This window comes from Eretmochelys imbricata, chromosome 20 (assembly GCF_965152235.1).
Source record: "Eretmochelys imbricata isolate rEreImb1 chromosome 20, rEreImb1.hap1, whole genome shotgun sequence".
NCBI lineage: Eukaryota > Metazoa > Chordata > Testudines > Cheloniidae > Eretmochelys > Eretmochelys imbricata.
The window spans coordinates 2,638,133-2,651,665 of record NC_135591.1 but is presented as its reverse complement, the minus strand read 5'-3'; the positions used below and the strand labels follow the sequence as shown (position 1 = coordinate 2,651,665).

General features: G+C 58.8%; 1 protein-coding gene across 3 annotated transcripts; it reads left to right on the top strand.

Moving 5' to 3' along the window:
* The first annotated feature begins 13 nt into the window (after positions 1 to 13).
* On the top strand, positions 14 to 12,052 carry CNPY2 (canopy FGF signaling regulator 2). 3 transcript variants are annotated; one of them, XM_077838988.1, is made up of 7 exons: positions 14 to 731; positions 1,436 to 1,567; positions 5,585 to 5,709; positions 6,077 to 6,192; positions 6,884 to 7,081; positions 7,498 to 7,594; positions 11,060 to 12,052. In XM_077838988.1, the coding sequence occupies exons 3-7, from the start codon at positions 5,610 to 5,612 to the stop codon at positions 11,101 to 11,103; spliced, it is 555 nt and encodes a 184-aa protein (XP_077695114.1). In that variant the 5' UTR covers positions 14 to 731; positions 1,436 to 1,567; positions 5,585 to 5,609; the 3' UTR covers positions 11,104 to 12,052. The 3 variants fall into 3 exon arrangements, with proteins under 3 accessions (XP_077695114.1, XP_077695112.1, XP_077695113.1); XM_077838986.1 differs by lacking the exons at positions 14 to 731; positions 1,436 to 1,567 and adding an exon at positions 3,560 to 3,617 and having other exon boundaries at positions 5,508 to 5,709; XM_077838987.1 differs by lacking the exons at positions 14 to 731; positions 1,436 to 1,567 and adding an exon at positions 3,564 to 3,617.
* Positions 12,053 to 13,533: the final 1,481 nt, after the last annotated feature.

The window sequence follows — 13,533 nt, the reverse complement described above, 5'->3', positions numbered from 1 at the left end:
CCCCCCTGATGTTACCCTCGCCTCGGACAGAAGAGGTTGGGGGAGTCACTTATCCCCCTAGGTCATGCTGTGAGTCAGAAATTGAACTCAGAATCCTGCTCCAGCCACTTGACCACGCTGCCTCTGCTGTAGCAGCCAGAACAACGTAAGGGGGCGTGTAATGAGTGGCTACAGCTGTGTTCACCCCCACGCCTCTGTGTTTGTCTGCACTGGGGGGTTGTGCAGACCCCTCATGTGGAGAACGTGCATGGGTGTGAAGAATGCCTGGCTCTGTGCTCCACGTGGCTGCATTGGTTCCAGTGACCCCTGTGCGGAGGAGCCCTGGCATTCCTGCTTTGAAGACATCCCGGTCGGGCGAGTCCTGCTCCTGCCATGGCCGGGAGAGTAACGGCTTGGGTCTGGGACCCTCCGTGGCTCGCGCTGCAAACCCAGGTTCTGCAGAGCGAACAAGGGGATGGGAATTCCTGCTCAAAACAGCCCCCGTCTCCGCGGACATTCAGAGCAGCGCACAGGGAGCCAGCCTGCCAGCTCCCAGCTGAGAAAGGATCCATCCCCACAAACAGCCCACAGTGCTTCCCCGAGGTGACAATCCCTGTCCCCACCACCACCAACTAGGCGACCGGTGCCTTTAAGGTCAATGGGACGAGATGCTCCCCAGCGCGAGGAGTGAAGCCCCCCTTGGGGTGGGGGGGAACTGAAGCGCAGAGGAAGGAGTGGGGAGACGTTTACAGGTGAGCCAGCAAGTCTGAGGTGAGGGGAGGCTCTTCCAGACCTCACGGTCTGCAGAGCAGGAGGCCCCCCCTCATAGGCGGGGGGGAGGCAAGGAGAGGGAGCTGGTGCAAATCTCCCAGAGTTTAAGAACCAGGAAGCAGGGCTGAGCTGGCTGGGAGGTGATGCAGCCACCTCGGGGGGGGGGGGGGGGGACAGATCTTGAACAGTGTCCAGCGCAGAAGCAAGGAGAACAAGACTCCTGCATGCAATTAAAATTGGAGGGGGGGCAACGAGTTCAGAATGTTGTCACCAGTGCTGGACTTTGGCCAGGCCAGCGGGGTTAGCGCCTGTGGAAAGCCCAGCAGCCCGGTTGGGTTTTTGCATTTCCCTGGAAACACGCCACCTCACAGCATCCTGGGGCATGACTCAAAGGGAGGCAAGGAATCACCTACTGACTCAGCAGCTTCCCACCATCCCTGGGTTTTCCCCACTGGTCTCCCCTCCCCAGTTAGCTCCCGAGCTGGGACAGCCACCAGCTCTGTTGGGGGGGCTGGGTGCGTGGATGGCTCCAGACCCCCTGCCCCAGCTGGAGCTGCTATGGTCCCTAATGAACTAAGGTGGCTCTGGGCACATGGCTGGGGACTGTTGGCAGGAAGTTTTTTGCTGAGACAGCAAGGTTTTGTGTCTGTCACCTTGGTTAATGCAGTCACTCTGACATGGGCAGGGGGCAGCCGAGCGCGGCGGAACGCTCTGTGTCTCTCCCAGGACAGAGACGCTGCAGATCCACCTGACAGCAGGAGCGTCAACCTGCCTCGAGCATCCCGGATCGCTGCATCAGAACATGGCAGCCATCCAGGTGAGCCTCTGGCCTGTCTCCTGAATTAGAAGCCCCTTAAAAATGGGGACTCAAGAACCCCCCCAGTTTTAGTTCCTGGGGGGGCCCCTGTCTCCAGTGCATTGGGGCTGCATGATCTAACCCTGCATGGGGAGCCCAGTGCCCCGGTTGGTGTATTAGCCGGCGAGCAACAGCACCTGGCTGCCCTGCCCGGAGATTCAGGAGCGGCTATAGCCCAGGGCTCCCAGGGGGGAGCACGTCCCCCTGAAAACTGGCTGCTCTCAATGCAGAGGAGGCAAAGTGCCTGTCGGGATGATCGACTCCAGCACAGCCAGGGCAGAGTCATTGCCAGGGCTCCCTAGTCCCCTCTCCTGCTGCATTGGCACTCGCTAGCCATGGAGCATCCTAGAGACTGGAGTGGGCACAGACAACAGGGACCAAGGAAAAGGAGGAAGTCTAGTCATTGGTGCAGACTGGCTGGGAGCCAGGACTTCTGGGTTTTGGTGGTGGCTCAGGGCGGGGAGTGGGGTCTAGTGGTTAGAGCAGAGGGGCTGGGAGCCAGAGTTCAGTGATCCGGCTTGATCTGCTGCCAGGAGGTGCCCACTTCCTTCCCCATGACCTCAGAGCAGGGCTGTGCCCCCATGTCCCCCCCAGCCCCACACCCCCTATACCCTTCTCCCAGCTGCAACCCCCACGCCCCCTCCCTAGTCCCACACCCCCCCATGCCCTCCCCTCATCTGCAACCCCCACAGCCTCTATACCCTTCCCCCAGCTGCAACCCCCACGCCCCCTCCCTAGCCCCCACACCCCCTATACCCTCCCCTCAGCTGCAACCCACACACCCACTATACCCTTCCCCCAGCTGCAACCTTCACGCCCCCTATACCCTCCCCCCAGCTGCAACCCCCACGCCCACTATACCCTTCCCCCAGATGCAACCCGCACGCCCCCTCCCAGCCCCCCGCCTCCCTATAGCCTCCCCTCAGCTGCAACCCGCACGCCCCCTCCCAGCCCCCCGCCTCCCTATACCCTTCCCCCAGCTGCAACACTCACGCCCCCTATACCCTCCCCTCAGCTGCAACCCGCACGCCCACTATACCCTTCCCCCTGCTGCAACCCCCACGCCCACTATACCCTCCCCCCAGCTGCAACCCCCACGCCCCCTCCCAGCCCCCCGCCTCCCTATACCCTCCCCTCAGCTGCAACCTGCACGCCCCCTCCCAGCCCCCCGCCTCCCTATACCCTTCCCCCAGCTGAAACCCTCACGCCCCCATACCCTCCCCCCAGCTGCAACCCCCACGCCCCCTCCCAGCCCCCCGCCTCCCTATACCCTCCCCCCAGCTGCAACCCCCACGCTCCCTATACCCTTCCTCCAGCTGCAACCTGCATGCCCCCTCCCAGCCCCCCGCCTCCCTATACCCTTCCCCCAGCTGAAACCCTCACGCCCCCTATACCCTCCCCCCAGCTGCAACCCCCACGCCCCCTCCCAGCCCCCCGCCTCCCTATACCCTCCCCCCAGCTGCAACCCCCACGCTCCCTATACCCTTCCTCCAGCTGCAACCTGCATGCCCCCTCCCAGCCCCCCGCCTCCCTATACCCTCCCCCCAGCTGCAACCCCCACGCTCCCTATACCCTTCCCCCAGCTGCAACCCCCACGCCCCCTCCCAGCCCCAGGGGTCGGTCCCTCCGCCCAGCTGTGTAACTTCCCTGCCCCGCCCATCCGCGCAGGCCCCGCCCCTTGCCGGGCTGCTGCTCGCGTGGAACCCAACGCCACGCGAGCTGGGGCCTCGCTGTGCGCCCGGGGTCCTGCCGCCGCCTTAGCTGCCCTTAGCGGTGCCTGTGCCCGGCCGCCCCGCCGGAGGGGCCCTGGCAGCCGCTGCCGGAGCCGGAGCAGGAGCCGGAGCCGGCCCGGCCCCGCTCCTCACCGGATCCCCGGACTGGGGTGGCGGCGGCGGCGGCGGCGGGAGCGCGGCGGGTCAGGCGGGCGGCGGGGCAGCCCCGGGGGGCGGGGCTCGGGAGCGGGCAGACTCAGCGCCCGCCGGGGGAGCGGCGGGGCCGGGACAGGTCTCAGGTGCGGGGCTCTAAGGGGTCCCTGTAGGGTGGGGGGGTCCCTTTCGGGGAGAGGGGTCCCTGTAGCGGGGTGGGGGGCTCTATAGGGGAGAGGGGTCCCTGTAGGGTGTATGGGGGGCCCTGGGTGGGGGGCTCTAGAGGGGAGAGGGGTCCCTATAGGGTGTGGGGGGGGCTCTAGAGGGTGTGTGTGGGGGCCCTGTAGGGTGTATGGGGGGCTTTAGAGGGGAGAGGGGTCCCTATAGGGTGGGGGGGCCCTTTCGGGGAGAGGGGTCCCTATAGGGCCTGGGTGGGGGGGCTCTATAGGGGAGAGGGGTCCATGTAGGGTGGGGGGGCCCTGTAGGATGTATGGGGGCTCTAGAGGGGAGAGGGGTCCCTATAGGGTGGGGGGGCCCTGGGTGGGGGGGCCCTTTCGGGGAGAGGGGTCCCTATAGGGTGTGGGGGCTCTATAGGGGAGAGGGGTCCATGTAGGGTGGGGGGGGCCCTGTAGGATGTATGGGGAGCCCTGGGTGGGGGGCTCTAGAGGGGAGAGGGGTCCCTGTAGGGTGTGTGGGGGGGCCCTATAGGGTGTATGGGGGGCCCTGGGTGGGAGGCTCTAGAGGGGAGAGGGGTCCCTATAGGGTGTGGGGGGGCCTGGGTGGGGGGGCTCTATAGGGGAGAGGGGGCCCTGTAGGGTGTGTGTGTGGGCCCTGTAGGGTGTATGGGGGGCTCTAGAGGGGAGAGGGGTCCCTATAGGGTGGGGGGGGGCCCTGGGTGGGGGGGCCCTTTTGGGGAGAGGGGTCCCTATAGGTGTGTGGGGGGCCCTGGGTGGGGGAGCTCTGTAGGGGAGAGGGGTCCCTATAGGGTGTGGGGGAGGGGCCCTGTAGGTGTATGGGGGGCTCTAGAGGGGAGAGGGGGCCCTGTAGGGTGTATGGGAGGACCTGAGTCTAGGGTGCTCTAAGGGAGTGTGTGAGGGGGGGCTCTAGAGGGGAGCGTGGGTCTTTATACAGGGTTCTATAGGGTGTATAGGGGCATCTGGGTTGGGGAGTCCCTATAGGGATCTCTGTAGGGTGTATGGGGGTCCTGGGCGTAGTGGGTATCTAGGGACATAACAGGGAGCTAGAGAGGTCTCTTTGGGGACCTCTGGGGGATACTGAGGGGGCAGAGTGTGGGGGGCGCTGGCAGGAAGTGGGGCACACTGGGGAGTAGGTTACAGAACCATGGAAAGAGAGTGTCAGCTGGCCCCCCAAGGCTCCATGATGGGCTGCTGTTCCCTTCTGTCCTGGGGGGATGCTGTGACTCCCCGGTGCCCATCAGCCCCAGGGCTGGTGGAGGGGACCTGTGGGCACTTTCTCCATCTCGCTAGGTTCTGTAGGGATGGCCCGGGGAAGGGCCACTGACCGATCCCAGTAACCAGCAAAGAGCAGCTACAAACTGCCAAACCCTGTGGCCTCCGGCCCGCCGCACAGTCCCTGTTTTGTGCTCACAACCTGAGCCCAGCAGACAAACAGCTGCTCCTTGGAGGACCGCTTTGAAACAGGGAACGATTGTGCCACGGAGCCCTTGGCACTGTAAATGCTGGCCCGGCATGATGGGTTGAGCTGTTGGGGCAGGAAAGAGCAATTCCTAGGGCAAATCTACCCGGGGGGGTTAAACAGGATCTGATAGGGTGGGAATTTTAAATGCTGTAGTTATATCTCTGTTACTCTGCTGTAGCAGGGTCCTTTCTGGTTTAAGCTAAATCAAAGAGAGCCATTCTCAGGCTGGCGTAAGCATGGAGGTTATAATGGTATACCAGTAAAATCAGACCAGTGTTCGACATGGCTCCCGGGTAGACGAGCCCCTAAAGGGGCTGCTGTCGGAACCGGGAGGGATTCGCTGTAGCAGAAGCAGAGTTTGCTTTGGGTTTCCACAGAGCGCCTGCTGGACCCCTCGTGGCTGAAAGGAGGAGCTGTGATCTGGAAGCACTGAATCCTTTTGGCCTCTCTGCAGGTCACTGTGCCAGCCTGCGGGGAAGATGAATGGCTGGGTTTCTCACACGCTCTGCCTGTCCGTCATCCTGGTGTCCCTGTTGAACAGTGTCCTTGCTTGGAGTAGTCAGGATCTCCATTGTGGAGGTAAAGGGAGCATTTCCAGCTCGGTTGCTGTGTGACAATCGCACCCCATGCCTCAGTTTCCCTATCAGCCAAATGGGGATCGGGTTAGTTAACGCTAAGTAAGTGCAGATTATTGTTAGAGGAGCAGATCCTCTCTCAGGCTCTGACTCCCATTGGGCTAGGCACAGTGCAGACCCTGAGAAGGAAACCATCTTGTTAGTGACTGTATCAGGGTCAGTTGCTGCTCCCAGACGGGCGATGCACTGTTGAACTGTTGTTTCTGACCTGCCCAGGGCTGCAGAGGGCAGGCTGGGTAACAGCCGTTTGCTTCTCTCCATCTGATTCACCATGTTGACTAATGCAACTGATTTCTCTCTCTCCTCTCTAGCTTGTCGGGCCCTGGTGGACGAGCTGGAGTGGGAGATCTCCCAGGTGGATCCCAAGAAAACCATCCAGATGGGGTCGTTCCGTATCAACCCGGACGGCAGCCAGTCGGTTGTGGAGGTAGGGTGTCTTGCACTTACCCAGCCGGGTACCTCTCTCCAGCCCTGGGGCAGCAGGAGTCTCTGAAAGATCAGGTTTAAGAGAGGGGAAGGGTGGATGGTAAATTGACAATAAAGCCCTGCTGGAAGTAGCAGCCACGTGTTGTGGGGAGAGGGATGGAGAAGGGAGTGGGTCCTGAAGATCCCATTTCATTAATTTTCCTCCCCCAGAAAGACTCCAAGGGGGGCTGAGGCACCCACTGGGTGCTGTTAACCGCGGAAGGGGGGTTCCTCTTCTGATTGGCGGCACTGGAATGTGAAGCCAGTTTGTGAGGGCTGAGAATGGCTTCTCTGTAGTAGCGGCTCTTGCCCTAGGGAAGCAGCGTTGGCTGATGTAGCAGGGGGCTGGCACCCAGGACCCCTGGGCTTTTCTGTTCTCTGGAGAATTTGTGGGCAGGGGGTGGGACTGGGAGTGGGGACTCCTGGGTTCTGTGCAGAGCTGCCCCCCTGGCTCGCTGCGTGACCTCGGCCGAGTCATTTTGCCTCTGTGTAGAGAGTGGATGGCACCGTCGCCGCTCCCAGGGCGGCTCGGCCAACGCTTGCAAAGCACGGTTACGACCGTGTTGGGGCTCAGGTGCTGCGGCTGTCTCGTGGGTGAGTGGCACGGTGAATGCACTTGGCGTAGCCTGTCAGATCACTGTGGTTCTGCCCAGGTGCCCTACGCCAGATCCGAAGCTCACCTGACGGAGCTGCTGGAGCGGGTCTGTGAGAAGATGAAAGAGTATGGGGAGAAGGTGGATCCCTCCACCCACCGGAAAAGCTACGTCCGCGTGATCTCCCATGACGGGACCAAGATGGACCTTTCTGAGACCAAAATGGACGGGGACGTGACGTCCCGCCTGAAGTTTGCGGTGAGTGCAGAGGCGCTGGGCGTACGTGGGGCTCCCCTGACGGAACTCAGCTGCCAGTTGAAGGGGGGACCTTGATGACTTTTGACTCTCAGCTGCAGTAGCCCCCGCCGTGCTGGTGCTGGGTGGGAGACACCAGGCTGCTCTCACTAGCTACACCCTAGTGCTTAACCCTGACCCCTCTTCCTGGACTGCAGAGCGCTGACACCCCCCCCTGCAGCCTGACCACTGTGCTTTGCCACCGCAGAGCAGGCCATGGACTGGTGGGGCTGCTCTTTCTGTGGCTGGGGCTGTGTCGAGCAGGGCCCAGCCGTGGTGTCTCCTCTCTGTCACTGTTGCCGTGGCTGCCCCGTGTGACCCGCTCAGTGCTAGGGAAGGCAGGATGCAGGTTTTCTGACCCTCTCCGGACCCTGTTGCAGTGCGAGAGCATCGCCGAGGAGTATGAAGATGAGCTCATTGAATTCTTCTCCCATGAGACCGACAACGTCAAGGATCGGCTCTGCAGCAAACGGACCGGTAAGTGAGGGTCCCCTGCTGCTTGGGGTGGGGGGCTAGTCAGCCAGGGAACATAAGAACAGCCAGACTGGGTCAGACCAATTGTCCATCCAGCCCAGTATCCTGTCTACCGACAGTGGCTCATGCCAGGCGCTTCAGAGGGAATGAACAGAACAGGGAATCCTCAAGTGATCCATCCCCGCTCGCCCATTCCCAGCTTCTGGCAAACAGAGGCTAGGGACACTTCAGAGTATAGTTTTGCTAATAGCCATTGATGGACCTATCCTCCATGAACTTATCTTTTTTTAACCCTGGTATACTGGCCCTCACAACATCCTCTGGCAAGGAGTTCCACAGGTTGACTGTGCGTTGGGTGAAGAAATACCTCTTTTTGTTCGTTTTAAACAAACGGAGCCTGGAGGCTTTCGCTCACCTCTAGATGGCTGCCTGGAGGCCAAGCCCAGTCAGCTGTCACCACTCTAGAAGCGAAATACACCCTTGAACAGGGCAGAAGCCATTGCCAGGGCACAAGGAAGCGGGGTGCTGCCACATAAAGTATTTAGCCCGGATACCATGGCTGGTCCCCTGTACTCAATCAGTGTTATTCCCCACTTCCCATCATGCACCGGTGCTGCAGCATTGCTGGAACAGGGTGACTGCTGCGCTCCAGCCCAGAGGAAGCTGCCTTCCAGCGATGGGGAAAGTGTTCCCTCTGCACCAGGGTCCATAAGCTTCACTGAGTCGTGGAATCACCCACTCCTGAGGCCTGGGAAGGCAGCATGGTGTTGGACTCCTCCGCGTCACCTTCCCACAACTGCACCTTCCTTGGCCAGTTCTTTTCCCCCCAAGATGTCGATTTAAGGCACCCCCCTTAGGCTTTTTTTTTTTTTTTTTTTTTTAATTTGGACAGTCTCCTGTTTTATGCTGGTTCTCGGAATCAGTGAGTTCATTAAACAGCCAAAACAAGAAGCATGCCGCTGAGCTGCGGTGACTGTTGAAAGCTGTGGGGCTTGCAAGTCTGTTCTGATTGATGATCACATGGACGAGGTCCTGGGCTGGGACTCAGGAGACGTGGGTTCAATTCCTGGCTCTGCTGTAGACCCCGTGCAACCTTGGTTGAGTCACTTCACCACTCTGTGCCTCGGTTTCCCCATCTGTAACACAGGGATACCACCTCTCTGTCGTAGAGTGCTGGCTAACTCCCCAGATACTCTATTGAGCGCTGTAGAGAAGCCATTACAAAAAACTATTCATAATCCAGAAGGAAAGTAAGAAAGGAAGTAATGATACTTAGCTGTTACCCAGCGCGTTTCGTGCGTAGACCTCAAAGCCCTTCACAAAGGATAGCCAGGGCCATTAGCCCATTTTATAGATGAGGAAACTGAGGCAGAGTTACGTTGACTTGCCCAGTGTCCCCCAGCAGATCAGCGGCTGGGCTGGGAATAGAGCTGAGGTCTCCGTGTAGTGCCTTACTCACTGGACCCTGCTGCTCCAGGCTCTTATCCTGCAGCCGCTGGGTCGCTTTCTGTCAGGAAGCTGTTTCAGGTAGGCTGCGACTGGTCCACTGATGGGATCTGAGTCTAACTTCCACTGTCTTATGCATTTGTCAGTAACTTGCCCTCCCATCCCCTGGCCTCTCCTCGCCTTTGGAGTGTCAAACCCCCTCCAGAGACCTGTTGGGGATCTGGTGCGAGTGCTCTGCAGCAGTGTCCCGGCTCCTTGGGCTCGCTGCTCCCACCAAGGGCAGCAAGTCAGAATGTCATGCTTCCTTTTCTAACTGCCTGCAACTTTTTTGGGAAACTCCAGCTTGTGCCAAGCGTTCCTGAGGCAGGGCCAAGGGACAGCGGCTCCTCCCACAACCAGCCCAACCTCCTTTGCGCCGGAGATTCTCATTGGCTGCCAAAAGCAGTAACAGGATTGGAGCAGCCAATTGCTGGGTGCTATTCAGGGACTGGTCTCCCCATCCCGCTAAGTTATTTTTGGATGGCAGCCCTGGGTGCCGCCTGACCTTTGTTCGTTCTTGTCCAAGCTGTTGGAAAGGGACTCTGGCTTTACACCTCTGTCCTCTGATCTCCCTGGACCTGCACACCTGATCGCTCTGCATGCCACAGCGATGTGTCAGTCTTCAGCAGAGAGCGCCTGCCATCTGCCCTGTCTGGGTCACAGGCCGACCTCAACACCTCTGTTCAAACAGCCGCATTTTTCATTAGCCACTAACTAAAGTGTGTGTGTGTGAGAGAGAGAGAGAATGGTCCCTCCTCCAGTCAGTGCTGTGCCAGCCAGTCCCTGTTCTCTGGCTGGCAGCCAGATCTTTCAGTCCTCACCTGAGCAACAGCCTTGTCCTGGGGCTGCACATCCAGCCGGCCCCTTACCTGCTCTGTGCTTCAGTAAATGGCTGAGAGTCGGAGGTTGGTCTCCTGTGCCCTCCACCTCTAAGAGGGATGATCTGCCTCTGGAAAAATGAACGAGAGTTAAACTCCGGGTCTTAAATTGTTGACCCCATGGCCCCTTTTACAAGCGTCAGGATGTTAACCCGGTGTCCTGGCCCCCTCCCAACTAGGCAGTTATTTTCCACTGACCTACCGCTCCGTTTCATTCACATACAGATTGCTGCTTTCCTTTCAAGACCGAGGCCACTGTGTGATACTGTATCATGTTGAACAGCTGTTGCATCCCACCCTAGAGGTGGCTGCATTTCAGTGAGGATGAAATTATCCTCCAGGTAGATTAAGTGCTTTGGTGTGAAAAATGCTAGAAATGCTGCGGTCAACAAAGCGGCTGTGAGCGGGTCTGTGGTGTTTGGAATAATACAGACTGAGGAGTATGTGGGAATCATCTCACAAGTTAAAAGGGACAAGGAAGCTGCAGACTTCCCAGGCCATGAGCTGCTAAGGCAGTTGGAAAGGGACATGCTTATGGTAGCTGCTGTCTGTTTCCTACAGTTGAATAGAAATGTTACTGAAGATCTGATTTGGAAACCGAATCAGCTTGAGGACTGGCAGCAAAATACTTAGACTGTAAACTCTGGGGCAGAGCCAGTTGTCTTCAGGTGTAGGAAACTATCACAAAGGGACCTGATCCCTGCTTCCAGGTGCTACCGTAATGTAAATAATACAGGGACATTCAGTGAGATCGAAAGGTACAAATTCCTAGCTGAGAAAAGGAAGTACACACGGCACAGTTAGCTGGTGGAACTCACTGTCACAAGACCTGACTGAGGCCAAAAACAAGATTCCGAAAGGGATTAGACATTTGACATGCTACAGAGACCAGCCAGAGAGAGGTCAGAGCCAGTTCCGTAAGGAACGTGAGCCCTGCTGCTTCACTGCACAAACCAACCTCTAACTCGCAGGGGGTGGGGCAGGGGGGTCAGGAGGGGATTGTCCCACAACTGTCTCCTGCAGGGTTCTTATCCTTTCTCTGGACCTCGGCTCTGATCCAGTCTGGTAAGTCCCTTGTTCTAACGGCTTGTGCTCCTATGCGTAGATCTGTGCGACCATGCCCTGAACATCCCCCACGATGAGCTGTGAAGTGCAAAGGCCTGGATCAAACTGGACATCCCCTGCAGTGGACTCCTCCCCTACCTGCCGGCATTGCCCTGGGAACCTTGCTGGGTGTCCCCTGGAAACCCCAAACTATGCCTGGGGAGGAAAGCAGGACAGAAACTTCCTTCAGAGGGAAAGACGTTGTCCTTCTCCTGCCCCTCGGGATCGCTTGACTTCCCATCTGCTTTTAGGCTGTCGATGTTTCCTCCCTCATCCCTTCCCCGAGGAGATGGACAGATGTGCCTGTAGAGTCCTGAGTCTGGATTTGACCCCTCCTCCCCCCGCCCACCTACTCTGGTGCTTTTACGTCTTATTTATTTTGGTTGTCTTGGGGTGGGAGTGTCAGCTGATGGGAAGAGGAAAGGGGACCAGGAACCGGGTTCTGCTCCAGCTCTGAGAGGAGATGCTCTCTGGGGGGCAGAGCCAGGCATGGGCATCAGGACTTCGAGCTGTAGAAGGGCTGGTGGAGTGAGACCTCCCGGGTTTTATTCTGAGCAGCAGTGTGTTCTAGGGGCTACAGTGCTAGAGCTGGAGTCAGGACTCTGGTTCTGGTCTGGCTCTGCCACTGTCTCACCGTGACCTTGGGCAACTCACTTCTCTGTGGCTGTTCTGAAGGGCCCAGGGGAAGGGGACCGCACAGAGACTTCACCGTCATCCGTCCAAAGGGGACACTTCCAGCCACCAGCAGCAGGAGCAATGAGTATTGAGCTCAAATGACAGCCGGTGAAGACACGGCCGAGTCGGCGCTCTGCTAGCAGCCTCTGCACGCGCAGGGTGGAGGGATCCAGTTTTCCAAGGGGAGTCGTGCTACTTTGAAGGGCTTGTTTTTAAATGTCTCAGGTCTGTTTCCTGAGGACTTCTTTCTAGGCTGCAGATTGCTGTGGTCTCCGTCAGAGGGCAGTAGAATAAACCTCTGGCCACACTGCAGTTGGAACTGCTCGCAATGGTCCTGTTTCCCTGTGCAATGAGGGGTAGGGGTGATTAGTCTGAGCAGTGGGTTCTGAAGGGCCCTATGGCGCTTAGTCCATGGGACAGTTTTCAGCACTGTATCCCTGTCCACGCCAGCCAGGGCTAGCAGCGGGAAGCTGTTAGCAGCTTCAACTATCCTGTGGCAGCGTAGCGAATACCGAGGCGAGGGCAGTACCAGTGTTAGGCAATGCCACAGACCAGCGATTTGCTCCTGCTCCAGGCATGGGCGACAGCCGCCATCTTGGGCAACGGCGGGGCTTAAACCAGGGCTCTCCTGAGCCAGAAGCCTCTACAGCTTGAGCTAAAGAGGCAGGCATGGCAGCTGAGACCCGAATCCTCTGTGCAGTAGGGGACGTCGCACACGCAGGAGTGGCTAAGTCCCAGGGCAAAGGTGCTGGCTCTGTGGAACGTTTCTTGAAGGGGTTGGGGGGGTGCAGGGCTTCTGCAGCTTTACTGGCAATCAGCTGCTTTAATGGCTGTTAAGTGACACACACACACCCCCACCCCCATCCCCCCCTGGTGCCCAGGCTGAGGAGGGGGCGCGCCTCCCACCCCATCCTTGCTGGGGATGACCGAGTGAAAGCTGCTGCTAATGGGCCCCCAAAGGACCAGCTCTGACCAGGGGCCTGTGATGAACATGGAAAAACTCAGGCACATACGACCTTTCCCTGGCCAGTGGGGCAGATGCCCAGGGTCATGTTCACCAGGGCAGGTAACAAGGGTCCCTTGGTCCAGTTTTCACTGGAAGTGAACATGGCTGAAGCACAAGGAGCTTGGGGTTGGGTTTTTTTTTTGCCTTTGGGACCTACTGCACCAGCCCAACCCTCCATTTATGCCTTGTTCCTGGAGTGGGGGAATGCAGGCCCTCACCCCCCAGTCCTACTTCCTCCCTGTCCCCTCCCCTTTGCTCACTGCTCCAGCTCAGCTACTGGCATTAACTTGACCCTCCCCTGCTGGAGGGGCTTGCTGGGCTGAGGAGGTTTGTGGGCTCCACAAAGAGTTTAACAACCTCATGTTCCAAGCTGGGCCTCCCCCTTTGTCAGCAACGCACATAAAGGCAATGAGCCTTTCACTGTGGCCAGTGGCTGCCCTAAATCATTTGAAGCAATAGGCTTCTCAAGGCTTGGCTGCTCAGTGTGGGGTAATTGCCTGCCAGAGTAGGGGCCCTTGGAAATGACAGGACTCCCAGGGGCACTGCACAGCCCTGTGCTGGCTCGGGGTTGTGGCTGCACCATCAGCCACAATTTGGAGTGGCTCTGTAGGGCCTCTGGGCTGGTGCCTTCAGTTCCTGGCTGTTCAGGGAAGGGTTGAGCAAAGGAAAAAGTCCTTCCAGAGGCCAGTCCTGGGAGGAGCTCTCTTGCTATTAACCTTGAACAATAGCCAAGGTTGTCTACGCAGCTGTTGTGCACATTTGCCTGCCTGAGGGTTAGCACTAGATCTGAGCAG